Source organism: Pan paniscus, chromosome 5 (genome assembly GCF_029289425.2).
Source record: "Pan paniscus chromosome 5, NHGRI_mPanPan1-v2.0_pri, whole genome shotgun sequence".
NCBI classification, from domain to species: domain Eukaryota; kingdom Metazoa; phylum Chordata; class Mammalia; order Primates; family Hominidae; genus Pan; species Pan paniscus.
Window position 1 is genome coordinate 17,573,025 of NC_073254.2, and position 26,812 is coordinate 17,599,836.

Sequence of the window (26,812 nt, forward strand, 5' to 3'; positions counted from 1 at the left end):
GCAGGGATCACATTTCCAGCAAGTAACACAAATGGCCCCAGAAACCTTAGCTGTCTTTTCTGTCTGCAATACTTCAGTGAAACAGAAAGGCACCTGGTGCTGACTCGTGAAGTCGCCGTAAACTCCGTTACTATAAAGGGAACACTACCATCATTTGACATTTTTGGAAGTGGGCAGTGTGTGTGTGAACAGGCATGTGATCCACCAGTCCTCAGGGAAGCAGAAACACCCACAGGGCAGGGGACTGCTGTCACCCTCATCTGGTTCACCTGCTCCCCCCACCTCCATGCAGGCTTCCCGAGAGCTTGCGGTAGTTTTAGAATTGAGCTCCCCGCACCTCCCTGTAGCACCCCATTTCACCCCATTCTCTCCCTAGAAGTGGGATGAGACTCCACTACTGAGTAGAGGAGACAGAGAAGCACCATGTATCTTCTTGTGCCCAGGAAGAGTCACACCACCGACCTCAAGGGCAGCTGTCTGCCCATAATGAAGTCGTGGGGTCCCCATGGCTGTGGGGGGTGGGCAACACCTCCCCCAAGCAAGGGTGAGAGCTAAGTGGTCATTGCTGCCCCTACTAACATAACCCAGACCCAGAGCAGCAATTTCAGATCCTAGGAAACATCTCCCGTGCAGACACACAAACACACGGAGTGAATGTGGCATCCCACAAATGGGCCCTTTATTTCTGAACTGCCACCACTGCACGGATAAGGCCACTTGGGTTGCAGGCACACTGTGGAGTGTCAGGGGACAGAGAGGAGAGGGGCTGCACACCAAGACTGCCCTGTCCTCACGGAGAGGAAAAGCGGCCGCAGAAGAGAATCCCGTTGGTCCTGCTGTGCTGGATGAAGAAAAGGAAGGGGTGGTCGGCGCAGAAGCGGGGGACGAATCTGGCACACCGCATCATCATGATGGCAGCCGTGGCGGCTGCAGCCTCCGTGCCTTCCTCATTGACCTCCACAAAAGACTTGTGCACGACCTTGGACAGAGACAGGTCTGTCTGGGACATTCCAGAGAAGTCTGCCTTGCCCAGCTCGAAGGCATCAGTCATGCCCAGGTTGCGCAGGACACTCTCCATGTCGTAGCTTTCCTCTAGTTTAAACCGCGGGAGGGACACTTCCACCTCCTCTTCATCCATCATGTCCAGCCTCGTCCATTCTACGAACTTCTCGTAAGTGAGTTCTTTCTCCACCTAGAGGGAGACAGTTGAAGACTTTAAGACCTAGGGTGCTGCTGCCCAGCAGGGCCCTGTGCTATGCTGTGGATGCCAGACACCAGCGGCAGCGTGGCTATGGTCAGCAGCGCTCCAGTGTTAAACGGCTGACCGCAAAGTAGGGACAGCAGCCACAGCAGACACCCCCGAGTGGCTCCTCGCTAGCACGCCTCGCTCACAGCTTAACTGTTACCGTTCTCAAGTCGGTGGTCTCGTCCGGAAGCATGATGATCATATTCAGTTCCTTGCCAACATATGGAAGCACCAAGATTTGGGTAAATATTTCTCCTATATAGGTCTTCTTAAAAGTAGATTGCTTAAACATCATTTGCACAGGTTTCTCCTCATTCTACAAAGAAAACAGATAAACATCAAGTTGAAACAAGACCCCACTGACACATGGGACAAATGTGTCGGAGGTGGCCACTCTCTGCAGGGAGAAATGCAGCTCGGTTTCTCCCCAGCTTCCAGAACACCCGGCAGCGCCTGCTCTGCCATCTTCATTACCTCAACCTCCAGAAACTGGGGTGCCCAGGGCCCAAACCCAATGTGTCTTTCCTCTCATTGATCGCATTCAGTCTCATGGCTTTAAACACAATATCACACCAAATTTACCTCCAGCCTGGGCCTCTGCCCTGTCCTTGGGCCTCCTGCATTTTACTGCCCACCTGCACCTATGTTTGGACATAAAAGAAACTCCCAGCGCCACCTGTAATGCAGCACTCCGTAGATACTCCAAGTCGGCTCTGTCTACTGCAACTCTGCCCACCTCAGCTGAGGGCAGTGCCACTGTCCAGTGGTCAAAAGCCCTGGAGTGCCCCTGACTCCTGTCTTTCTCTCACACCCTGTGTCTGACTCACTGGCAAATTATATTGGCTCTACCTCGAGAATATAACCAAAATCTGACCTGTTCCTTCTGCCTCTGCTGCTACCAGCCTAGCCCTGGAATATTGTGATAATATGATTGTGATTGTTCCCAGCACAGTGGCCAGAGGGGCCCGGTAGAACCTAAGGCAGATCACATTGTTCTTTGGCTGGACACCCTTCCCTGGCTCCCCATTTACTCGGAGCAGGAGCTGAAAGTCCCTAAAAAGCCTGGAATTGTGATAAGAGCTCGTCCCCAGTTCCCTCTCCCTTTGCTTATCTGCTACAGTCACAGAGGCCTCCTCACTGCACTGCCAGCAAACCCAGTTCATCTCATCTCTACGCAGTAAGCTTGTCCTCCAGAACCTGGAGAGTGAACTTCTGCCTCTTTACGGTCTTTGTTCAAAAACCACCTTGGCAGAGAAGCTGTCCTTGATAGATCTTACCTGACACTACACCCCCACCCCAAACACAGCTTCCTATCCCCTCCCTTGGTATGTCTCTGTACCATTTACCACTGTCTAATATGCTCCTATTTTCTTATTTATGCTTGCTGTCTCTCCCCCAAGAAAACATAAGCTTCACCAGGGCAAGCATGCTTTGCTTGTTTTGTGCATGGCTGAAAAATACCTAGCACCATGCCTGATACATAGAAGACACTCAGTCAGGTTAGGCATGGTGGCTCATGCCTGTAATCCCACCATTTTGGGAGGCCGAGGCAGACGGATCAACTGAGGTCAGGAGATCGAGACCAGCCTGGCCAACATGGTGAAACCCCACCTCTACTAAAAATACAAAAATCAGCTGGGCATGGTGGTGCGCTCCTGTAATCCCAGCTACTCGGGAGGCTGAGGTAGGAGAATCACTTGAACCCGGGAGGCAGAGGTTGCAGTGACCCAAGATTGCACCGCTGCACTCCAGCCTGGGAGACAGACCGAGACTCCATCTCAAAAAAAAAAAAAAAAAAAAAGAAGGCACTCAGTCAATCTCTGCTGAATAAATGATAAATGCATAAACGAATTAATGAGCTGGGATGCTGAAAAGGCCAGGCAACATTTACACATCTCACCAGAAAAAACTGCACTGGTCACCAACCCCAGCCAGCCAATGAGAAAGACTGGAGGCCAGGAACCACACCCCATCCAACAATCCCCCTCAGTTCCTGACTCCGAGCTGCTCCTGTGAGTTGAGTAAATACCCTGCAATAGGCACAGTCAAAGACGCCGTATGGTCCGCAGTCTCTGGTGTAGCACATTCTTCTGTGTTAAATGGAATAAACAAAATACACTGAGGCAGCAGCTTTCTGCTTTCACGTGGTAGAGGCTCGCCTGGGCTGGCCCTTAGCCTTTGGCTAGAGCAGTCTCCTGGGCCTCGGCTGCCCCACTCATTTCCTTGGCCAGCAGTAGGCATGTTTCTTCCATAACTGACCAGACAGGAACTATTTTCTGGTTTGTGGCTACATGTACCATCTCCGTCACAACGACTCAACTGTTGTTACAGGATGAAATAAGTAAGTAAATAAGCATGGGCCAGGCGTGGTGGCTCACGCCTGTAATCCCAGCACTGTGGGAGGCCCGGGCAGGTGGATCACCTGAGGTCAGGAGTTCGAGACCAACCTGACCAACATGGTGAAACCCTGTCTCTACTAAAAATGCAAAAATTAGCCGGGCGTGGTGGCACACACCTGTAATCCCAGCTACTCAAGAGGCCACGGCAGGAGAATCACCTGAACCCGGGAGGCGGAGGCTGCAGTGATCCAAGATGGCACCACTGCACTCCAGCCTGGGCAACAAGAGAGAAACTCTGTCTTGGAAAAAAAAAATTAAAAAAAAAAAAAAAAAAAAGCATGGCTGTGTTTCAATAAACCTTTTAAAAAAATTAGGTGGTGGGCTGGCTTTGCTGTAGGCTGAAGTTTGTTGACCCCTGCCTTCAGTAATTCCTCCCTGCACCCCTTCAGGGTCCAAAGCCTCCAATCTTGCAATATAAAAAGATCTAACCTTAGTGACTGAATGATTCACTAAATACACAATTATATAGACAAGTTCCAGTTTATATAGAAGGAAATGAAATTAAAATAAGAATCTATATCAACTCAAAATCTGTGCCCTTGGAGGTACACCCCTGCCCTCAGGCTGGTACACTCAATACTGCAGCCCCTTCCTTCACCCTTCTTCACTGCAGAGCTCAGAAAGCATGACAGGATTCCACATCTCCCCAAACCCACAAGACCTATAGTTCTGGCCTACACCATATAGAAAGCAGCTTTCCCTTTCTGAAAGGCAGAACCACTAAGGGGAAGGTTTAGGCTCCCCTCCCCTCCCCTTGTTCCTCCCCCTCCCTGCTGCCGGGACTGCTGAAGCCAGCTCAGCCATCTTGTGACCATGAGGAAGAAGGCGACGTGCTGAGAATGGCGGAGCCGGCTCCCTGGGATCATCGCCCCAGTGCCAGACCAGCCCAGGTCTCACCTGCCTCCAGACCTCCTGGCAGGGGAGATGAGCTCCTAGGAGATAAACCATGGTGAACTGGGGTTTCTGTTATCTGTAGTCAAAGCCCTTGTACATCTTGTTAATCATTAAATTTTAAAGAGAGAAATTATTTTGCCAGGGGAAAATAGGACAGTTCATTTCAGAATAAAGCTTCAAAGAAAATAATTCTTTCTGAATTGCGAGGAGAACAGACAATGAAAATAAATTTCTGGAAAAACTGAAGGCTCAAGTTCAAGTTAGCCTGGAAGATCTAACTATGGTCAATGATCAAGAATACACTGTAATTAATCTATTCTGTTTACTTTGTCTATGTTCAAAAATTTCTATAGTTAAAGAAAAACAAAACAAGAGACAATAAAGAAGATTCAGTGAGAGGAAGATAAAGGGCCATCAGCAAATGACATCTTCCAAGCTGGAGGTGGTTAATCTCAGTGTCTATCTACATGTTTGGTTTGGTTGTTTTAAAACAAAAGTCTGTACTTATGCTTACTATCAAGAGAGGACTGAATATCACTCATCGGTTCAGCATTTACTAAGCACCAGCTACGTGTCTGGCACTTGTCAGAGAGTCCTCCCTGCTCAGCCTCAATTCAGCAGGGTGAGTTGTTCCGCTCCTGCAGGGTGGCACGGAGGCCAGCAGGAGGCGCGGTAGCGGGGCTTCCCGGGACGCCGCCAGAAAGAAAGGAGTGTGTAGGTCCTGATGGGAACGAAGCTAGAGAAAAGGAGGAAATGTCCGCCAGAAGATGGCACGCCATATCTGGAGTCTGAGCTTTAAGACCTTGATCGAGCCTGAGGGCTGCAGCTTCAGACTTGCCCTGTAGGTGGCAGGGCGGATGCCAGGCGCCCAGGGACACGAGGCCACCCAATGGATGTCAAGCAGGAGGGGCAGGGACAGAAAGGCCCCACGGCTGCAGACGCGGGAGGCGGGCCTCCGAGCCGGAGACGCTCGTGTGAACACAGGCGCTGCTCCTGTCACGGCCCCTTACTCGCCTTGCTGACTTTAAACAGTCTCTCCTCGGTGTTCTCCTTGTCAAACTGTTCATCCCAGTTTCCTCTGAAATAGACAGCATTCACCAGAACCAGCCTTGTCAGTGGATCCACTGAGCCCGGAGAGAGCAACTCCGCAATTTTACCTGAGCGGAAGAATTCAAGACCGCGTTAGATAGGGGCGGCTGCTGATCCCCGACACATCAGGAATCGGCTGGGGCCTTCTCCTTCAGCAGTCAAGTGCACGGATAGAGAGTTCCACTGTCCCCCAAATATAAAGGGATACGTGTCCTTAAAGCAAAGCAACAATATCTTCTGGTACGAAAAACATCATCATTTGAATAAAACACACAAAGTGAACAAATATGCGTTAATTATGCAGGATGAGTTCCTAACACATGAGATAAGAAGCAATCATGGGTGCCTATGACTTAAAGACAAGAACTTAAAGGATTATCAAAAAGGTGGGCAGTCAGAAGATGTTCTTTACAAGCTTAAAGAACAGTTAGGCCAGACACAGTGGCTCACACCTATAATTCCAGCAGTTTGGGAGGCTGAGGTGTGAGGATCACTTGAGGCCAGGAGTTTGAGACCAACCTGGACAACATAGTGAGGCCTTGTCTCTTAAAAAAAAAATTTATTAAAATTAGCTGGGCATGGTGGTGCTACCTGTAGTCCCAATTACTTGGGAGACTGAAGCAGGAGGACCGCTTGAGCACAAGAATTGAGGCTGTAATCCCAGCACTTTGGGAGGCCAAGGCGGGTGGATCACGAGGTCAAGAGATTGAGATCATCCTGGCCAACATGGTGAAACCCTGTCTCTACTAAAAAATACAAAAATTAGCCGGGCATGGTGGCGCGTGCCTGTGATCCCAACTACTTGGGAGGTTGAGATAGGAGAATCACTTGAACCTGGGAGGCAGAGGTTGCAATGAGCCAAGATTGCACCATTGCACTCCAGCCTGGGCAATAAGAGCAAAACTTCATCTCAAAGAAAAAAAAAAGAAAATTGAGGCTGCAGTGAGTTGTGATTGTGTCACTGCATTCCAGCCTAGGTGACAGAGGGAGACCTTGTCTCAAAAAAAAAAAAAAAAAGTTTAAATTAAGAACCACAGATAGACCAGGGCGTGACCCAGTGTCCCACAGCAATGCATGGAAACTGTAGACTGTGCTACCCAAGAGGGAGGCAGCTTGAGATCCACACTGTAAATTTTTTATGTTACTTGTGAAAGGAAAAACTATATTAACATTAACACATTAACCCCCTCCTCAAAATTAAAATGTGGATTGATCCAGAAGAGGTATACCAAACACTGAAAGGCATCACGGGTACACCAAGGAAACAGGGAGAAACCAGAGAGAACAGAACACATTGAGCGTTTCCAAAATGTCAAATAATGGCAACTGATTTCAGAAGCAGATTTTTTAAGTTTGCAGTTATTCAGAGAAAAAAAAATCATTCCTGTTTACAATTGACAGTCTTGTGAAGGAACTGACAATAAAATGGATTAAGAGGTTATTACAAAAGTAGAATAACAATACATTTTCACCTTCTGTCTTTTCAGCTACCCAGGTGTTTATGTGTTTTCTGGACTTCTCTACGGCGCTGATAAAGTCAAGCTCCTCCATCTCTGCTTGGTAGAATTTTTGGCAGGAATCTCTAAAAGACTAGGATAGACAGAGTGACATAACTGCCTGGCTACAAAAATGATGAACACCAACGGCCTACTTCTTCATTGCACCAAATCAGAAAATCTATACTTTTATGATTGACATACATAATTTACAAATAAATATGAGGACGTAACCTAAACTACAACTTCCTAGCTTTAGCTATATTTAATCCTAGCTTAAAAACTAAGTCAAGGTCAGGTACTGTGGCTTACACTTGTAATCTCAGCACTTTGGGGGGCCGAGGCGGGTGGATCGTGTGAGCTCAGGAGTTCGAGACCAGCCTGGCCAACATGGCGAAAGCCCGTCTCTACTAAAAATACAAAAATTAGCCATGTATGGTGGCATGCACCTGTAATCCCAGCTACCTGGGAGGCTGAGGCAGGAGAATCACTTGAACCCAGAAGGCGGAGGTTGCAGTAAGCCGAGATCAGGCCACCACACTCCAGCCTGGGCGACAGAGCGAGATTCTGTCTCAAAAAAAAAAAACAAAAAACAAGAAACAAAAACACTAAGTTGAATCAGTCTCTGAATATCAAACGAACTTCACCAACTGCTGGATCCTTTAAGGGAGCAGCCATGCATCAAGGAGCTGCCTGACAAGATGCTGACAAGACACTTCAAAAGCGTGAAGTAGATCCACCTTATTGAAATGCAGAGAATTTAAAACATATTGGCAGGTGAAAAGAAATTACAAAAGCCTATGTATGGCATAATGGCATTAGAGCCACACGCTTCCTGCTGGACCCCAGCCCCCACTACCTGGCCACCTTTATTTCTTTAGTGAATAAGAACAAGTATGACTTACTGAGAGGAAATCACAAGACTTTTCCCCAAAGAGCCTGTTGGCCATCCTAAGCAAGTACTGCGTGCCAGTCTTGTTCACTTCGGTGAGAAGAGACTGGAAGCCCTGGTGGATGTCTCCACCACCGCCACTTTTATTGAAAGAAAGTATCTGAAATCAAAAACAGAATGAAAACACATCATTCCTGTATGCTCTGACTTCAGGAAATGGGGCAACCCCAAACTCAGCCTAACAACCATCCAGACCCTTACTACTGCTTAAAAGATCTATCCGAGGCTGGGCGCAGCAGCTCACACCTATAATCCCAGCACTTTGGGAGGCCAAGGCGGGAGGATCACCTGAGGTCAGGAGTTCGAGATCAGCCTGGCCAACATGGCGAAACCCCATCTCTACTAAACACACAAAAATGAGCTGGGCCTGGTGGTGCGTACCTGTAACCCAGCTACTCGGGAAGCTGAGGAAAGAGAATTGCTTGAACCCGGGAGGCGGAGGTTGCAATGAGCTGAGATCGTGCCACTGCACTCCAGCCTGGCGACAGAGTGAGACTCCGTCTCAAAAAAAAAAAAAGATCCATCTGACTAAAGGCCAGAAGGGTCTTGAAAGCCCCTCCCTGTACCCTGTCTGTGCTGGCATGAGCTGCAACGCCCTCCACAAACCCAGGCTCCTGATGCTCAGTACTTGGAGTCTGGTGGCAAACAAGGGTGCCAACCAGACCTCCTGTCTATACAAACACAGGCCGCCCCTGACATCAGAAGGGGCAGACTCCCTCCTGCCCGTGGCTCTGGAATGCCCGTGTCACCGGCTCTGACTAATGATACAGTAGGTAGAATTCAGTAGAAGTGATGCTGTTCCAGGCCTAGGCCCTTTTTAAAAGGCCTGACAGCTGCCATGTTCACTCTCTTGTACCCTGGCCACCATGATAGAAGGAAGTCCAGGCTATCCTGCCAAAGGCCACATGGAAAGCCCTGGAGAAGGTGCCATCACCTGTGGAGAGAGTTGCTTGAAGAACTGAGGCCTCCAGCCAGGCGCGGTGGCTCACACCTGCAATCCCAGCACTTTGGGAGGCCGAGGCGAGTGCATCACCTGAGGTCGGGAATTTGAGACCAGCCTGACCAATGTGGAGAAACCCCATCTCTACTAAAAATACAAAATTAGCCTGGCGTGGTGGTGCATGCCTGTAATCCCAGATACTCGGGAGGCTGAGGCAGGAGAATCACTTGAACCCGGGAGGCGGAGGTTGCAGTGAGCCGAGATTGCGCCATTGTGCTCCAGCCTGGGCAACAAGAGCAAAACTCTGTCTCAAAAAAAAAAAAAAAAAAAAAAAAATCGAGGTTTCAGGTGTGAGAGAGGCCTTCTTGAACCTTCCGGGCCAGGTGTCCACTGAAACAGCTGCATGAGTGACCTGCACTGCTTCTTGGAAGCAGTCCTGCCTGCTCAGGCCATGGAATCTGAGAAATAATCAATCATTGTTATTTCCAGCCACTAAATTTGGGATGGTTTGTTTTGTGGCAACAGCTGACACATGCAGCCATCCAGAAGTGGAATTCTGCCATGACCAAAACCTAAAACATGTGGCCTTGGCCTTGGACCCAGGCAGCTGGCAGAGGCTGGACGGACAGGACGAAATGACTCCTGGGGGCTGGAGAAAGGGGGCTGTGTGTGTACCAGCTGAAGATGTGGAAAGAAGGTCACCCTCAGTGACAGGGAGGATGGAGTGCCTCCCCCGGGAACTCCTGCATCTGGCTAAGGGGTCCAGGAGGAAGCTGGCTTCTTTTTGCTGCCTAGGGTAACACATGGGAAGAGAAAGATGAAGGAACTGTTCCATTTTCAAGCAGAATTTAAAGGAACTATTTCCAATCCAGGATGTACTGGGTGGAGAATAAAAATGTTTCTTCTTCCCAGCCTTTCCAGCTGGCAAAAGATTCTAAAAGAGATGGCCTCAGGGCAAAGATCAAATCCCAGACACTGGCCTCAACGGTGAGGTCCAAATCCACTTTGTTAAACCTTAGAAGATTCAGACAGCATCTTATAGACCATCTGGCAGGCTCTCCCATGGCACCCTGACTCCCAACCCAACAAAGAGCACTCAGGACGGCGGTGGGGGTGCTTTTGTCCAGGGAAGCAGAATTTTAAGTTGATAGAAATTCCACAGTGGTTTTCAGGCACTTGTAACAGCTTGGACTAAAAGAGAGAGACGGCTCAAAGTGCAGGGAGGCCTCTGGGTGCCCACGTTCTACAGGTGGGAGGTAGGCTGGGAGCGCAGCAAGCATGGGGCATTTCTTACAGAACAGGAAAGGAGCTGCCAAGAGCGACACCAGGACACAGAGGGCAGAGCACAGCCAGGGCAGCAGCGGACAAGGGACAATTCTGGGAAGCTGCAGTGGAGGCTCATCAAGGAACGCCCTGCACCCAGGGCTGAGAGGTGAACAATACATGCCTGGCTGGGCTTGGGAATTGCCACTGCTCCGTGACGGCCACGTGCCTCCCATGCCTACTGTGATGGGCTGCATGTGTCCCCTCAAATTTACACACTGAAGTCCCAACTCCAGTGTCTCAGGATGGAACTGCATTTGCAGAGAGGGCCTTTACAGGGGTGACTAAGGTAACATAAGGCCATTAGGTTGGGCGTTAATCCAATAGGACTCATGTCCTTATAAAAAGAGGAGCCGAGGACACAGACACACACAGAGAGATGACCATGTGAGGACACAGGGAGAAAACAGTGTCTACAAGCCGAGCAGAAAGGCTGCAGGAGAAACCAACCCTGCCTACACCTGGATCTCAGGCTCCCAGGGAACCACCAGGTCCAGAGGGCAGACCACAGCAGTCACGGGTGGCCCCGACCAGCTACATCTGTGGTGTGCACACCCTCGCTCAACCCCTCTCAGGCGCGGAGACGCTTCTGCCTTTAGCAGTGGGGCCTTGGCAAGCAGGACACAGGCAGAGGCTTGATAGGTATTTGTTTCAAGCCTGTCTTCTGCGAGCACTTCCTCTCAGAACCCAGCCGCCTGGCCTACGGAAGCCCAGGCAACCCTGCTGAAGGAAGCATGTGGAAGGCCCCAGCGAAGAAGGCCACGGAGAAGACGCCCAGCGCCCTGCTGAGCCCCCGCTGACGCAGCCCACAAGGGACCCACCCAGTGCCAAGTGGTGCAGAAGCACCACTCAATCCACCCAGATTCAACAACCAGGAAAGCTGCTAAGCTGGGAGAGCTGGTTACACAACAACAAATAACCAGAACGCTACTGAAAACAGGTTTAGCTGACAAATGCCATTCTAAGAAGGCTTTACGCGTAAATGAGAAAATAAAGACTCCTAACAACCAACAAGTAGATGACAGTACCCAAAGATCATCACAGGACTCAACCTGAACCTTGTGACTTTACAACCATCTACAAACTCATGAACAAGCTAAGCCATGTGATGATGAAATCATTCATTCCTCTGAATCGGGCGCCCCCTCTCCACCCCAGGGGGTCAGTCAGGGTGTTGTCCCCAGGGTGCTCCAGCATGGGTGGCATGCCCTTCCCTGTAAACTCGCCACCCACACCCTGCAATACTGCACAGTCATCCGTCTCGAGCGATCCCTTTGGGATTTGGAATAAGGAGGACCGGCTCACTTGACAGTTAATAGCACCATGGCTGCCCTGAAGCTGTACCTGGGCCATCTGTGCAGCGGTGTTTCCCTTTGCCCCCATGTAGACCATGGCCAGGGCACAGGACATGCTCATGGGTGAGAAAAACACATTCTTCGAGTTGTCTTTACCCAGCGTTTTCAAAAGGTTTAAGGCAAAGGTGCCATTTGCTTCTGCGAGAACATCCATGATGGCAGACCTGGAACAAGATTTAAAATCAGTATCACATAAGCACAGCTTCCAGGCGACTGCATCTCACGCGCCTTACCGACAGTCGCCGCCGATGCTGTGGTTCATGGGCAAGCAGACACACACACAGAACTCTGGCTGTTTCTTTTTAGGACCCTCCACATTATTTTGTGTGTTTCTAATGTTAAGTGTGGAAAACGAAAGAGTTCTATGTGAAACGCCGCCCTGTTTTGTGAGGACTCCTCCCTGCACGCCTGCCCGCACGTGGAGAAAGTGGGGAGGAGGCACCCTTTCCTGGAGTCTCTTCCTTGGGGTGGAATTACAGAAGGGGCACTGGCTTTTGCTTCTATGTTTGTATTCTTTGGTGTGTTTTGCGGGCTTAAATGTACTGTTTTAATTTGAAAAATATTCAAAATGATACATTCACTGACAGTTACACAAGAAAAGATGGCCAAATGTTTTTATAATGAGAGAGAGAATCCCGTTTCAGGGTAGCAAGAGCCTTAAAAAAGGATCAATCAAGCCACATACAAAGATGCGTGAAAGCCTTTCAAATGCCTCCTGACCCTTGGATCTCCTTCTAGGAAATCCCTGCAGGTGGCAAAGCCCCAATTTTGGACCACGCTTGGGGACATCCTGCTGCCACAAGCCAGGCCTTCCTGCGCCTGAACTCACAGCACACTCAGGACACCACCTTGCCTCGTGGGCTGTGGGTGCATGCCCATCTCCACCTTCAGAGACAGGCTCAGGGGTAGGGTCAGGCTGCACATCTCTCTAGCCCTGCCGTGCAGTGGGTGTGGCAGCCCCAGCAGGGTCCAGAGCAGGAATGCAGCTGGATAGTCGGGAGGGGGGAGCTGGGGTATCTTCAGGCAAGTCGGAATCACAGAATCACATGTTAAAGTCCAACAAGCCCTTAGAGAGACCTACCATCAATGCTCCACTGCACTACAGGGAAGGTGAAGTTGACGGAAGTGAAGCTAAAAAGTAGCTGGGCTTGAAACGCAGGGCGGATGCGCTTTCTGAGCTACTGCTCAAGAAGAAGAATCTGCAGAATCAGGTGAGAGGACAGGGGCAGGTAAGGGCCCCACAGGCAGTCAGGCTGGGAAGGAGGGGATGCAGGAATGCAGGGATGCGGGGCCTGCCTGCTCTGACACAGTTCTCAGATGTTTACCAAATGAATATGTCCCAGTCAGAGAATGCCAGCATTCTAAGACAGTCCCAGTGACTCACTTGAGCAGTGAGTGGGAACCCACAGAACAAGGAAGGGGAGAAGCTGGAGCAGACATTTCCTGGAGCAGATGGGAGAGGGAAGGAGGTGCCTAATGAAGGCCCTGTGAGGAGATGCTGAATTAACCGGTTCTCCACTGTGCATGCCTTTACATTTGTAGCTGGGGTTGGCTGAACAAGTGCCCCAAAGATACCTGGGTCATAATCCCTGGGACCTGTGAATGCCCCCTTACATGGCAAAAGGGACTGTGCAGCACGATTAGATTCAGGCTCTTATGGGAGATTATCCTGGATTGTTCCAGTTGACCCTAAACGTAATCACAGGTATCCTTCTAAGAGGGAGGCAGGGGGAGATCTCACGGGAAAAAGCAATGCAAAGAATAAAGCAAAATGCCACTCCACTGGCCTTGAAGATGAAGGGGCCTCAAGCCAAGAAACGCAAGGACCACAGCTGCAGTAGCTGGAAAGGCAAGGAGGATCCTCTGGAGGAGCCTGGCCCTGTGAAACCCATTTCCAACCTCCAACCTCAGAACTCTGAGAAAATAAACATGTGCAGTTTAGCCACGAATCCATGGTCATTTGTTACAGCAGCCACGGGAAACCAAGACAATAACTCATACACCTGATAAAGCTTGTTTGCTGTGCTTGTTTAAATATTTTGTTTTCAAACTCTTCTTTATTCATTACACAGAATACTTGGGGCACTGGGCACTCCTGGCTTGCCAAGCCTTTCCAAACATATTTTAAGATTACTAATTTCTAATAAAAGGACAATAGAAAGTACACATTACTAAAATTCTTCTGAATATAAGGGAGTCTTTGATGATACATAAATAAATCCAGGATTCCGCAGAGCCCTGGGAACACCAGTATAAACAAAAGTAGCCATTACACGGAACTGAAGCAAAATTGGGCCTATTTTTGGTTCTCTGGATTCTAGATCACAAGAACTGCCCGCTTATCAACTTGAAGAGAAACAATTGGTAAAACAGGGAAACTTCTAGGTTAAGAATAAGAAAAGAGGAGATGCCCCAAAGCAAGAAGCACAGCCTGTGAAGTCCGTGTCTCAGGACTTAAAGCCAGCAGACACCCTGACACGTGGGGTTTTCCCTGGCCTGGGGACATGGACTTCTGTCTTTGTCCCCAAGAGGGCTCAGCCCACGTGGAGAGGCTGCCAGGTGAGATGGCTCCTCCATAAACCAAAAAAAAAAAGACAGAGGTTAAGTACCATGTCAGCTGGCCCGGGGAAGGTCCCACATGCTCCCCCAACCCCATCCTAGACTATTCTACCGTCAGCACACGTTTTCCCCTCAAATGCTGAAGGACTCTTATGCTTTTTTTTTTTGTAGAGACAAGGTTCTTGCCACCTTGCCCAGGCTGCTCTCCAACGCCTGGCCTCAAGTGATCTTCCTGCCTCAGCCTCCCAAGGTGCTGAGATTACAGCCATGCACCACGCCCAGCCTAAAGGACTTTTAATTCAAATGGAAATGTCCATCTAAGAAAGGCTAATAATAAAACACTCCGTCTCCGGTAATATCCCGGAGAATCTGTTTCAGGCGCTGACCTTTATATCAGTAACTTCAACAAAGCAAAGCCACCTTTGTCTGAAGACACGCCCACTGGGGAGGTGCCTGTCCGGCCAGCCCAGGTCACACCATCTGGGGCAGAGGAGAAGTCGGTGCACATGAGTTTCACTGTGTCAGGGGATTTAATTTGAAATACTGAACTGAATAAACCAAACCAGGATATTCGGAGAAGTCAGTGCACATGAGTTTTACTGTGTCAGGGGATTTAATTTGAAACACTGAACTGGAGAAACCAGACCAGGATATTCGGAGGAGATGGCACGAGTCAGGAGGGAGACAGGGTCTCTAGTCCTGGCTCTGGTACCCTGGGCAAATCACTGGACTCCTGATACCAGTTTCCTCTCTGTATGAGGAAAAGCATATACCAGATAATCTGGGTTCCCTTCCATCTCTAACATTCAATAATTGTTAATACCAAATGCAGAAGGAAGAGCAAAAATGTAGCTCAATTTTCAAAGCCCACAGTGAGGTCAGTAATGATATTCCATTTCTTAGTTGAAAACACTGCTGACAGCCGTGAAAGCTAAAATTCTATCTATGCCTTACATAAAAATTGCTGAGCAACAAAGAAACAATAAATCAAGGATGTCCTAGAGATTTAATTTTCTTAGCAGAAACTATGTTAATCATTAAATAACTGAATATCCTACTCCTGATAAACACCCTTACGTCAAACAGCAAGTGGTACTTCCCACGCTTCCTTAACAAGGTAAGAATTACCTACTTCAGCAGCCACCAGCACAGCTGATGATAGAACATTACTCCCTTGACTCCCCAAACAGGAACAAGATAAAAATATCTGTCGTCCCAACCTTGTGTAACTTTGTTCAGATAGTTCTGGCAAAGGCAAATACAACTCATGAAACATAATGAGAAAGGAGATTGTCAGAAAGGAGACAAAATGAGCACAGTTAGCAAACAATTTGATGGTCTACCCAAAAAGCAGCCAGAATCAGTAAAATACTCTTAAAACTGAAAAATAATGGAGTAACTGGACTACTAAAAAAATAGGAAAAACAGACCCCAGTAGAAACACGTGCAAAGGACATTAACAAATTTACCCCCAAAAAAGAAAGACAATAGCTAATAATTATATTTAAAAGTTTCAACTTCAGAAAAAAATATCACTTTTTTGATATATACTATGTGCTAGGTCCACACTGAAAGACCCTTACCCTCTGAGATAGCTGCTGAGAACACCTACGTTTTACAAGCAAAGAAATCGGGCCTTAGCTCTTTAAGTACCATGTCTCCAGAGAACCCAGGGCAACAACGGCAGAATGAGGGCTGGAAGCCAGGACTGCATGGCTCTGTAGTTCACTCTCTTAACACCATGGTGCACAGCCTTCCCAAAAAGCAATGGTGGAGAGTAAATTAAAGATGCCTTTTCAAACCATGAACCTTGCAAATACAAAAACAATTCATGCTAATACTGACAAAGACAGGCAATCCTTCTCACGCCATGCAAGTAATACGGAGGCAGCAGGGACAGAGCTTGGCCCGTACCCACTCCCGTATTTTCCATACATCCCCCACGCCATCACACCTGCCCACCAGACCATGCAAACCAGGGAGGGAAACAAGATAAGCCACGTTCCACCCCAAATCTTACCCAAGGGAGTTAAGCCTGATGCCCACATGCATACAGGATCAGAACGACGATCCTGACCTCTTGCCTTGTTGTATTACTAAAACCCTCTCCTCAGGGGCTCATCTGCCATGCCCTGACCATGACACATCTGTGCTAACATGATGTTCCCCGGTGCCTGCCACTAGCGTGTGTAATGCTGCTGACACACCTCATGACTATCCATGTCACCCTAAAACACCAGGAACACCTGTCCCGAGGGCCAGCCCGGGAACTCCTGCCCCTGTGCCGCTGCCCTCCTGCTCCAGCATAAGCCCATTATAAAGCCTTGTCTGGGACACTTTCTCTGCCTCATGTCAATTTCCACTGCATGAGAATCTAAGAACCCACGATCAGTAACAATACTGTAAATTGGTACACCAGTATTTCCTGAGTATGATTTAGAATTATGTAAAAAATAAAAGTAAAATACAATAAAGTGAAGGAAGAAAAGAAAATGTCATGGAAACATTCATACTATCTGAATTAAAAATTCCACTTCTAGGAATTTCACTGAAGGTAAAACTCACAGGTTTTGTACATAATAAAACATTATGTACAACATTATGGGATATAAATAGGGCTAATAATAATAAAAATCACAGTAATGACATGGGAATACACAAGATTACATTAAAAAAGATATAAAACTATACATACAATTTAAATTTATCCATGTAAATTAGGAAAAAAGGTAAGTGTAGGCACAATTTACAGACAGAATAGAGGGAAATACTATACACCAAATATTTCTGAGTAACGGTAATTTTTACGTTTTTTGTGTTTTTCTGGATTTTCACATTTTCTATAGCATATAATTTATGGAGGGGGTTGGTTAACTCTTCTTTTTATGAAATTACCATATATACATTCAGTTTAAAAATCAGGTGGTGTTAAAAGAGATGTTATAAAAGACAACAAGCTCCTTCTCAGCCCTCCCAACTCCCCAGAAGCAATCACTTCCAAACCCTTTGCTCTTTCTTCTGGTATTTACCACCATATTCCTACATAACATGTGTATACTACTATTTTTGACCTAATAACTTTATCATGTTTTATTTTATGTATGTATTTATTTATTTTTATTAGGGTAGGGGTCTCACGCTGTCGCCCAGGCTGGAATGCAGTTGCATGATCACGGCCCACTGCAGCCTCGAACTCCTGGCCTCAAGCAATCCTTTAGCGTCAGCCTCCTAAAGTGCTGGAACTACAGGCACCCGGCCAAATTCTAGACATTATCTATTGCCTTCCTAATCTAGAGGCCGAGGGCCCGGTCCCGATCCACAGGTTTGCTTTATTATCACTAAATAGCATTCGATGCTAAGCCAGGTGGTGGGATGGGAACCCATTTCCTTTTTATGTAATGCTGATTTGCCTTATATTAATAGTGCCTTTCCCCCCTTTCCTTAGTTTTCTATGTACTATGTATTTTCAAATTCTCCCCAAATGTTCTACAGGTCAGTCAAACCCTTTCAGTACTTTTTTCATATGCTTCGACACAAGGAATAATCTACCAGCTGCATTTTCCTCTCCCTCCGTCTGTCACCATGCTGCTGAGCACGCGCGACTTTCACGCCGAAGAGAAATGTTCATAGACGGGGACAAGTTTCCCTACTATAATAGATGGCCAACTTATAGTTTGGCAGGCTGGTCAGACTAATTTTTTTTCTCAAACACAGCACATTGCTTACAGGGCAAAGAAATTATTTTTTCTTATTTAAGTGTTGATGACATATTTTAATATGTCTAATTTTTTAATGCTTTATGCAAACTTACAAATTGCACAAACCTTAGTAGACTTTTGAACTTCTACAAATCTGATAAATCAAGACATATAAATCTAGTAAGCTAGCCTCTCCTAAGACTTTCAAACAGCACAATGATTACAAAACTTATTTCTATACCTGTACTTATGTCTAGCAAAAGTTATTCATTAATATCACAGATTTAATTATTTTATCTTTGTTATATTTTCCTATTCCTTTCCTAAGGTAACACTAATGCTTATTTTAACAGTTTCCTATGGGGAAAATTAATCTTATGAGGTTAAATCCTAAGGGATCATCCCTTTCTGTAAAAACAGGGTGGGGCTCTCTGGTTCATGGTCTTTGTGCATCAAAGCAGTTTCTCAGCACAGGGCACACACTCTTTGATGCCAAGCATATCTGACTAGTTAGGGCAGCTTTGAGCTCCAATCCTGCCTTCAGTGAGATTTTATAAGGCCTCAACCAAACACCAAATTTCAGTGTCTTGTAGCCTGATGTCCTTCCTTAAAATGAAATACGGAGTTTTCCTCTATCTGAGTTGCACAGACCAGTGTTGTATGGTATAACTTGGTCTTTTCGTTGAATGTTTAGGCCTTTAAGTTGGTTTTTACAACTACTGTGTTTGTTAGCCCAGGAAGCTATAATAACTAAACTTTTTCCATAGCAATCCTAGACACAGTGCAAACAGTACTGAATTCTTTTGTGCCTTTTTAAGGCTCATCTTGTTTGCCTCATCTGAACTTATTAATGAGCTTGGGCTTTTTACAAACAATATATTTCAATTTGCTGATGTTTTTGTTTTCTTCTTGTTCTAACTGGCTGGTGGGAATCTCTTTAAATTAGTTACTTTCCCTCCAAACACACTTACTTTATATGCAGGAGTCCCCAGCAGATCCGTCTGTGGTCTGTTAGGAACTGGGCCACACAGCAGGAGGTGAGCAGCAGGTGAGCGAACATCACCGCCTGAGCTCCACCTCCTGTCAGGTCAGTGGCAGCGTTGGAGTCTCGCAGGAGACTGAACCTACGGTGAACTGTGCATGTGAGTGATCTCGGTTGCATGCTGCTTATGAGAATCGAATGCCTGATGATCTGAGGTGGAACAGTTTTATCTTGAAACCATACCCCCAACTTCATCAGTGGAAAAACTGTCTTCCACAAAACCAGTCTGGTCCCTGGTGCCAAAAAGGTTGGGGACCATTGCTTTAAAGCAACAACAAAGTCTTACCAAACCATTTTAGATTTTTCTAGTCCAAAGACTAGATATTATAGGTGCACACCACCATGCCCAGTTCATTTTTATTTTTTGTAGAGACAGGGTCTCGCCCGGTGGCCGAGGCTGGTCCCAAACTCCTGGCCTCAAGCTATCTTTCCACGTTGGCTTCCCAAAGTGCTGGGATTATCGGCATGAGCCACCAAGCCTAGCTTGGGAAAAAAATGTAAGGCACTTGCTGATTTCCTCCAGACTGGCTCTTTGTTCTCTTTTTCTGTCAAGTACAAAACTCTTAGACTGATCTCATCTGGGACTTCCCACCTTTCTCCAGGCTGTGACACACATAGAAAATGATATTTGTATGTCACTTTGGGGCCAGGCTACTCACCCCAAAGGTGACCAGTGCAGAGCTCCAGCCACCCAGACTCCCCGAGTTGGAGGGATCTGTTAACCTGCCCAGGGCACAACACCCACACACAAGTTAGAAAGTTCTGCTCTGGAAGACTGAAACTGGACCCCTTCCTTACATACACCATATACAAAAATCAACTCAAGATGGATTAAAGGCTTAAATGTAAAAGCCAAAACTATAAAAAACCCTGGAAGACAATCTAGGCAATACGATTCTGGACATAAGAACAGGCAAAGATTTCATGACAAAGATGCCAAATGCAATCACAACAAAAGCAAAAATTGACAAATAGGATCTAATTAAACTTAAGCACTCCTGCACAGCAAAAGAAACTATCAACAGAGTAAACAGCCAACCTACGGAATGGGAGAAAATATTCACAAACTATGCATCTGACAAAGGTCAAATATCCAGCATCTATATGGAACTTAAACAAATTTACAAGAAGAAAACAAACAACTCCATTAAAAAGAAGGCAAAGGACATGAACAGACACTTTTCAAAAGAAGACATTCATGCAGCCAACAACCATGAGAAAAAAGGCTCAGTATCACTGATCATTAGAGAAATGCAAATCAAAACTACAATGAGATACCATCTCACGCCAGTCAGAATGGCTATTATTAAAAAGTCAAAAATTAAGAGATACTGGCAAGGTTGTGGAGAAACGGGAACACTTACACACTGCTGGTGGGTGTGTAAAACAGTTCAACCATTGGGGAAAGCAGTGTGGCGATTCCTCAGAGCTAAAAACAGAACTACCGTTCAACCCAGCAATCCCATTACTGAGTATACAACCAGAGGAGAGAGGAATAGAAATCATTCTACCATAAAGATACACGCACGCGAATGTTCACTGCAGCACTATTCACAATAGCAAAGACATGGAATCAACCTAAATGCCCATGCATGGCAGATGGGATAAAGAAATTGTGGTACATATACACCATGGAATACTATGCAACCATAAAAAAGAATGAGATCATGTGTTTTGCAGAAACACGGATGGGGCTGGAGGCCATTATCCTTAGCAAACACACACAGGGAACAGAAAACCAAATACCGCATGTTCTCACTTATGAGTGGAAGCTAAATGATGAGAACGTGGACACAAAGAGGGGAGCAACAAACACTGGGTCCTATCAGAGGGTGGAGGGTGAAGGGTGGGAGGAGGGAGAGGAAAAAATAACTATTGGGTACTAGGCTTAGTACCTGGGGGATGAAATAACCTGCACAACAAACCTGCGACATGAGTTTACCTATGTAACAAACCTGCATATGTATCCTGAACCTAAATAGAGGTTTAAAAGGTTAAAAAAAAAAGAAGAAATCATATAAATGAATGTTCTCTTCTGACCTTATTCCCTCATTTACACTTTTCATCATGATATTTTATTCCATTTTGCCTTCTATACTAATTCTTTGGATACCACAATTATAGTTTATTGAGTCTTCCGTTCCCTGCGCTGCCTATCTCTGGGGTCCTTTTGTTATGGTGGCTGGTGTTTGCTTTATTTTATTTAGGTCTCTCTTTTGTACCTAGACTTTCCAAACATTCCTAACAACCCTTGGATGTCAGTACATAGTTAAGAGGAAAACACAAAACAATGCTGGAAGTTCTGTTTACATGGAGGAAGTTCTGTTTACACGGACAGGACATGTCAGCTGGGAGCTTCACTGCAGTGTGCTCAAGGGATCAGTAGCTTTTTTGTCCAGGAACCAGCAAATGGGAGAACTCTTCGGTGTGGCTATCGGTGGTGTTCTGGAAGGAGATGGGGTGGAAGCAGATGGGGGTCGGGGGGCTTCTACTGGATCTGTAATCCCCTCATGTCCCCACTGCCTCCCCCACAGTGCCTGCAGGACCCTGAGTTTGAGCATTTTCATTATCACTTTGCAATAATGCATAAACACTGAACAATTAATCATAAAAAAGATTGGAGAGATCCAAATCCTAAAAGGAAAGAAAAATAAATCCACATTTAAAGTTTACCACTCAAGATACTCCAAATATCAACAAATTATAAACAATCTAGTGAGATTTTTCTATTGAGGGCTTTCTCTTATCCTTTCAGCAAACGTGTGAGTAACAAGGATGCCTGTTTCACAGTCACGTTGCAAACTCAAGACCTGTCAGTGGCTTTTTAAGGACCTACTTCTTTAGCTTCAGTAAATAAGATAGCTAAGTGTCCTTCATATATATATGTGAATACACATATATATATGTACATAGACAAATATTTATGCAAAATTAATTACATTTCAAAATTTAAAAACTATACCATTTAAAAATAAAAAATGATATTTAATCACAGACATAAAAACTGGATATTAAAGTCTTATTAATGAACAATTTTATGTATTTTTTAAACAAGCCTAACAAATCTATCCTGGCATCACTTTTTTTCCCTGTAGCATCACCAGTAACTGAGCAATGTTCACAATTGATTTTATTCAACTGATCAAGTCTTAATTTTTTTTTAGGTGTCACTATTGAATTGTGCTTCTCAACTTCTATTAAGGATGCCTTTATTTCCTACTAAATTTAACCATTTAAAGACTGGTTTAATGGGAACTTGGACTTCCTGCTTTGTCCCTCTTTCCTTGTGCAGTGTGTGTGTGTGTGTGTGTGTGTGTGTGTGTGTGTGTGGTGTGTGTGTGTGTGTTTAATATATCTGAGCAGCCTAACATATAAATGGGAGTTAAACATTATTTTCAGGCTAGGCGCAGTGGCTCACATCTGTAATCCCAGCACTTTGGGAGGCCGAGGCGGGCAGATCACGAGGTCAGGAGTTTGAGACCAGCCTGGCCAGCATGGTGAAACCCCATTGCTACTAAAAATACAAAAATTAGCCAGGTATGGAGCCCGGGAGGTGGAGGTTGCAGTCAGCCGAAATCGTACCACTGCACTCCAGCCTGGCAAAAAAAAAAAAAAAAAAAAATTATTTTCTTTCTTTGGATGCCTTGGCTTAATCCCAAGTGCAGTAAGCCTGGAAATGTAAGGTGTGTGGTCTTCCCTGGGACGGTACAACATCTGCTTGGGTGCCCTTATTATTACATATGTGGAAAAGAATGTTGGTTCTATTCATTCTAATTTCACTCTACTGTTACTGGTCCGTGTTAACTGTTTCATGCTGAATTGTAATGAAATGCATTGGAATTGGCCTTAACTTAAAATACTTAGTTTACATAGTCGAGTATGACCAAAGTACTTTTCTCTTTGGTGGCACATCACAATGGATGCAATTACTCAGATACGGTCCTGAAATGAGACCAAACACCATCTATGCTGATAACAGCAGTCACTGGTGTTAATCCCAGCACACATAAAAGCCCCAGCAATACAAGGCCGGCCCAGGACCTTAACTAGAAGGTCACTTCGCATCAGGCCTGACCCCCACCAGAAAGGATGCAGGCAGCTGCAGGGCTGTCATTAGGCACCAGAGCATCCCAGAAAGCAAAAGTGCCCAAAAAATGGACTCAGATGCCCCCTCGCATCTGAGTATTCCTGACAGCATGTGAACATTAATTATTAATTTTCTGTACCTCAGTTTTCCAAAGCCAATCTTTAGGACAAAAAAAAAAGGAAGAAAATAACTTAAATGCCAATTTGTAGTTAAAGTTTCCTCTTTGCCTTGAAGACATCAAAGCCTGTAATAGTCTGCCTGTAGGGAGTTTAATTCAAACACAGAGCGGTAAGGAGATCCGGGCTGGTCCACACGATTGTCTCCACAGGTCTGGGCGACCTGAAAGTGCTGCGGATTGGCCAAGCCCAGCACGGCCAGTCCAGTGAACACACGCAGGGGGCCCGGATGGCCCCGTTTGGCGCCGACCCCTCGGCCTCTCTCCGCCTCCCGCCCGGCTCCCAACACCCGGCGCCCCAAGACTGAGCACGCGTCCTCCGGGTCGCGGAGCGGGCGAGGGGTCACCGAGGCCGAGGGGCCGACTGGGGTCACCTGTGGCCCGGGAGGCTCCGCGCCGCCCCCATCCCGCGCCGGCCGCCTCCTCCGTGGGCGCTGGGCCTGTGCGCCCGGGCTCCCCGGGTCCGCGGCGTCACCGGCCGGGCTCGCGGCCACGCACGACTCACCCGACCGCGTCGCCGTTCTCTGCCGCTGCGAGGCTCCGGAAGGGAACCCAAGCCGGACGCTCGCCCGGGCCCCCGCCCCGCTGGGACTGCTGGGGTCACAGCCCCGCGCGGCCACGCCCCATTCTCGGGGCTCCAGCGTCCCCGCGCGCCGTCGACCCACGCGCGTTCCCGGCCCCGCGCGACCCCCACCCTGCCCCCCTCCCCCCTCGCGCCCCCGGCTTTCCCGACTTTGGAGCGACAAACCCAAGCCAGCGTGTCCGAGCGGCTCCCAAGCCAGACACGTACTCCAGAGCGGGGAGCGAGCGAGCAGAACGGCGGGCAGAGGCGCCGGAGCCGCCCCGGACCTCAGATACTCGCGGGGAGGCGGGCGGAGTCCCGGGTCTCGAGCTACCGTCGCCCGTCCGGAGCGCGGAGGGAGAGGCGGGGCGCGACGTGCGGGTCCACCCCACCCGCCAGCCGGAGGGGCCGCGAGTCCTGCCCGGAGGCCTTGACTTTGACCACAGTACAGGGCCCCACCAGCGTGTTTATGGTGCCTCTGTGGAGACTGAATGCTGGCCTGTTTCCAGAAAAGGGCCAGCTCCTGATACACGGCCATCCACTGGGGAGTGCAGAACACGCATTTAAAAATGAGCAGACTAGATACAGGTCACAAAGACTTTGCTGATAAAACAGCTTGCGGCAAAGAAGCCAGCCAGGGGCGGGCGCGGGGCTCACGCCAGTAATCCCAACACTGGGAGGCCGAGGCAGGCGGATCACTGGAGGTCAGGAGTTCCAGACCAGCCTGGCCAACATGGCAAAACCCCGTCTCTACTAAAAATACAAAAATTAGCCGAGTGTAGTGGCGCGTGCCTGTAATCTCAGTTGCTGGGGAAGCTGAGGCAGGAGAATCACTTGAACCCGGGAGGCAGAGGCTGCAGTGAGCCGAGATGGCGCCACCGCACTCCAGTCTGGACCGTCTCTCAAAAAAACAAAAAACAAAAAAAAAACGTAGACTAAAGAGCTTTTGCAAGGCAAAAGGAATAGTCAAGCAGAGTAAACAGACAACCTACAGAGTGGGAGAAAATCTTCACAATCTATACATCCGACAAAGCAGTAATATCCAGAATCTACAAGAAACTCAAACAAATTAGCAAGAAAAAAAAATCCCATCAAAAAGTGGGCTGGCATGAATAGACAGTTCTCAAAAGAGGATATACAAATGGCCAACAAACATGAAAAAATGCTCAACATCACTAATGATTAGGGAAATGCAAATCAAAACCACAATGTGATACCACCTTACTCCCGCAAGAGTGGCCATAATAAAAAAATCAAAAACTCAAAAAATAATCGATGTTGGCATGGATTTGGTGAAGAGGGAACACCTCTACACTGCTGATGGAAATGTAAACTAGTACCACCACTGTGGAAAATAGTATGGCGATTCCTTAAATAACTAAAAATAGAACTACCATTTGATCCAGGAATCCCACTACTGGGTATCTACCCAGAGGAAAATAAGTCATTATACAAAAAAGATACTTGCACACGCATGTTAATAGCAGCACAATTCGTAATTGCAAAAACATGAAACCAACCCAAATGCCCATCAATCAAAGAGTGGATAAAGAAACTGTGGTATGCGTATACGATGGAATGCTACTCAGCCATAAAAAGGAATGAATTAATGGTATTGGCAACCTGGATGGGATTGGAGACCATTGTTCTAAGTGAAGTAACTCAGGAATGGAAAACCAAACATTGTATGTTCTCACTCATAAGTAGGACCTAAACTATGAGGATACAAAGGCATAAGAATGATACAATGGACTTTGGGGAATTGGGGGAAAAAGGGAAGGGAAGGGAGTGAGGGATAAAAGGCTACAAATTGAGTTCAGTGTATACTGCTAAGGTGATAGATGCACCAGAATCTCACAAATCACCACTAAAGAACTTACTTGGCAGGGCGCAGTGGCTCATGCCCGTAATCTCAGCACTTTGGGAGGCCAAGGCAGGCAGATCATGAGGTCAGGAGTTCCAGACGAGCCTGGCCAGCAGGGTGAAACCCCCCATCTCTACTAAAAATATAAAAAAATTAGGCATGGTGGCACACACCTGGAGTGCCAGCTACTGAGGAGGCTGAGGCAGGAGAATTGCTTGAATCTAGCAGGCAGAGGTTGGTTGCAGTGAGCTGAGATCATGCCACTGCACCCCAGCCTGGGCAACAGAGCAAGACCCCATCTCAGGAAAAAAAAAAAAAAACTTGCCATGTAACCAAATACCGCGTGTTCTCCAAAAAACTATGGAAATAAAAAACTAAAATATATATTAAATTTAAAAATAAATGTATATAAATGAGCAGAGCCCACACCATTGAGCCGTGTGTTCAAGGACTTCCAGTTCTCTCCAGGCCCATAGGAATTAGACCCCAGGGTACTGACAGGTTAGCCAAGTAAGTATGAAAACTCCATCTGCCATCTCAGACAGAGCAGTCTTAGAAAACAGAAACATCTAGCATAAGTGGAAGTAGGGAAGATGCTAGCCAGGTGTTTTACATGAGTTCAATTTTGAGAACTCAAGCTGTTTTACCCCCTCTGTGCTTACCCTAAGGCAGAGTTTCTCAACTGCGACACTGTTGACCGCATGAACCCGATGTGGTTGTGGGGGCTGTCCTGCCATCACAGACGTTTCACAGAATCTCTGGCAGAGATTCACCAAGTGGATGCCAGGAGCAAACCACACGCCCCTCCCTAGTTGTGGCTTAATTGGTCTTTAGTGATATAAATTGCGAATATTTCCCCCAGCTTGTCATCTGTTTTCTGACATTGCTTCTGGTGATTTTGGCATACACTCTTTTAATGTAGTCAACTTTAATGATTTTTCCTTTATCGTTTCTGAGTCATAGTTAGAAAAACTTTCTCTATTCACAAGGAGCAATCTCTTTTTTTAAAAAAAAAGAATAATCTCTAGATTATAGAGTTCACGAATGTTTTCTTCTAGTATTTGTACAGTTTTATTTTTTATATTTAGATTGCTGATCCCTTTAAAGTTTATTCTGGTGTATGGGAAATAT

The 26,812-nt window shown here is 46.9% G+C and overlaps 1 protein-coding gene across 6 annotated transcripts; it reads right to left on the bottom strand.

Annotated features, from left to right (window-relative positions):
• Positions 1 to 651: 651 nt before the first annotated feature.
• SERPINB6 (serpin family B member 6) lies at positions 652 to 26,136 on the bottom strand. 6 transcript variants are annotated; one of them, XM_055113137.2, is made up of 8 exons: positions 24,046 to 24,081; positions 21,304 to 21,438; positions 11,684 to 11,858; positions 8,030 to 8,176; positions 7,101 to 7,218; positions 5,554 to 5,696; positions 1,407 to 1,562; positions 652 to 1,192 (listed from the first exon to the last, which is right to left on the bottom strand). In XM_055113137.2, coding segments are annotated over exons 2-8 (1,143 nt in total). In that variant the 5' UTR covers positions 21,306 to 21,438; positions 24,046 to 24,081; the 3' UTR covers positions 652 to 790. The 6 variants fall into 6 exon arrangements, with proteins under 6 accessions (XP_054969112.1, XP_034817251.1, XP_034817255.1 ...); XM_034961360.3 differs by lacking the exon at positions 21,304 to 21,438 and having other exon boundaries at positions 24,046 to 26,136; XM_034961364.3 differs by lacking the exon at positions 21,304 to 21,438 and having other exon boundaries at positions 24,004 to 26,136.
• Positions 26,137 to 26,812: the final 676 nt, after the last annotated feature.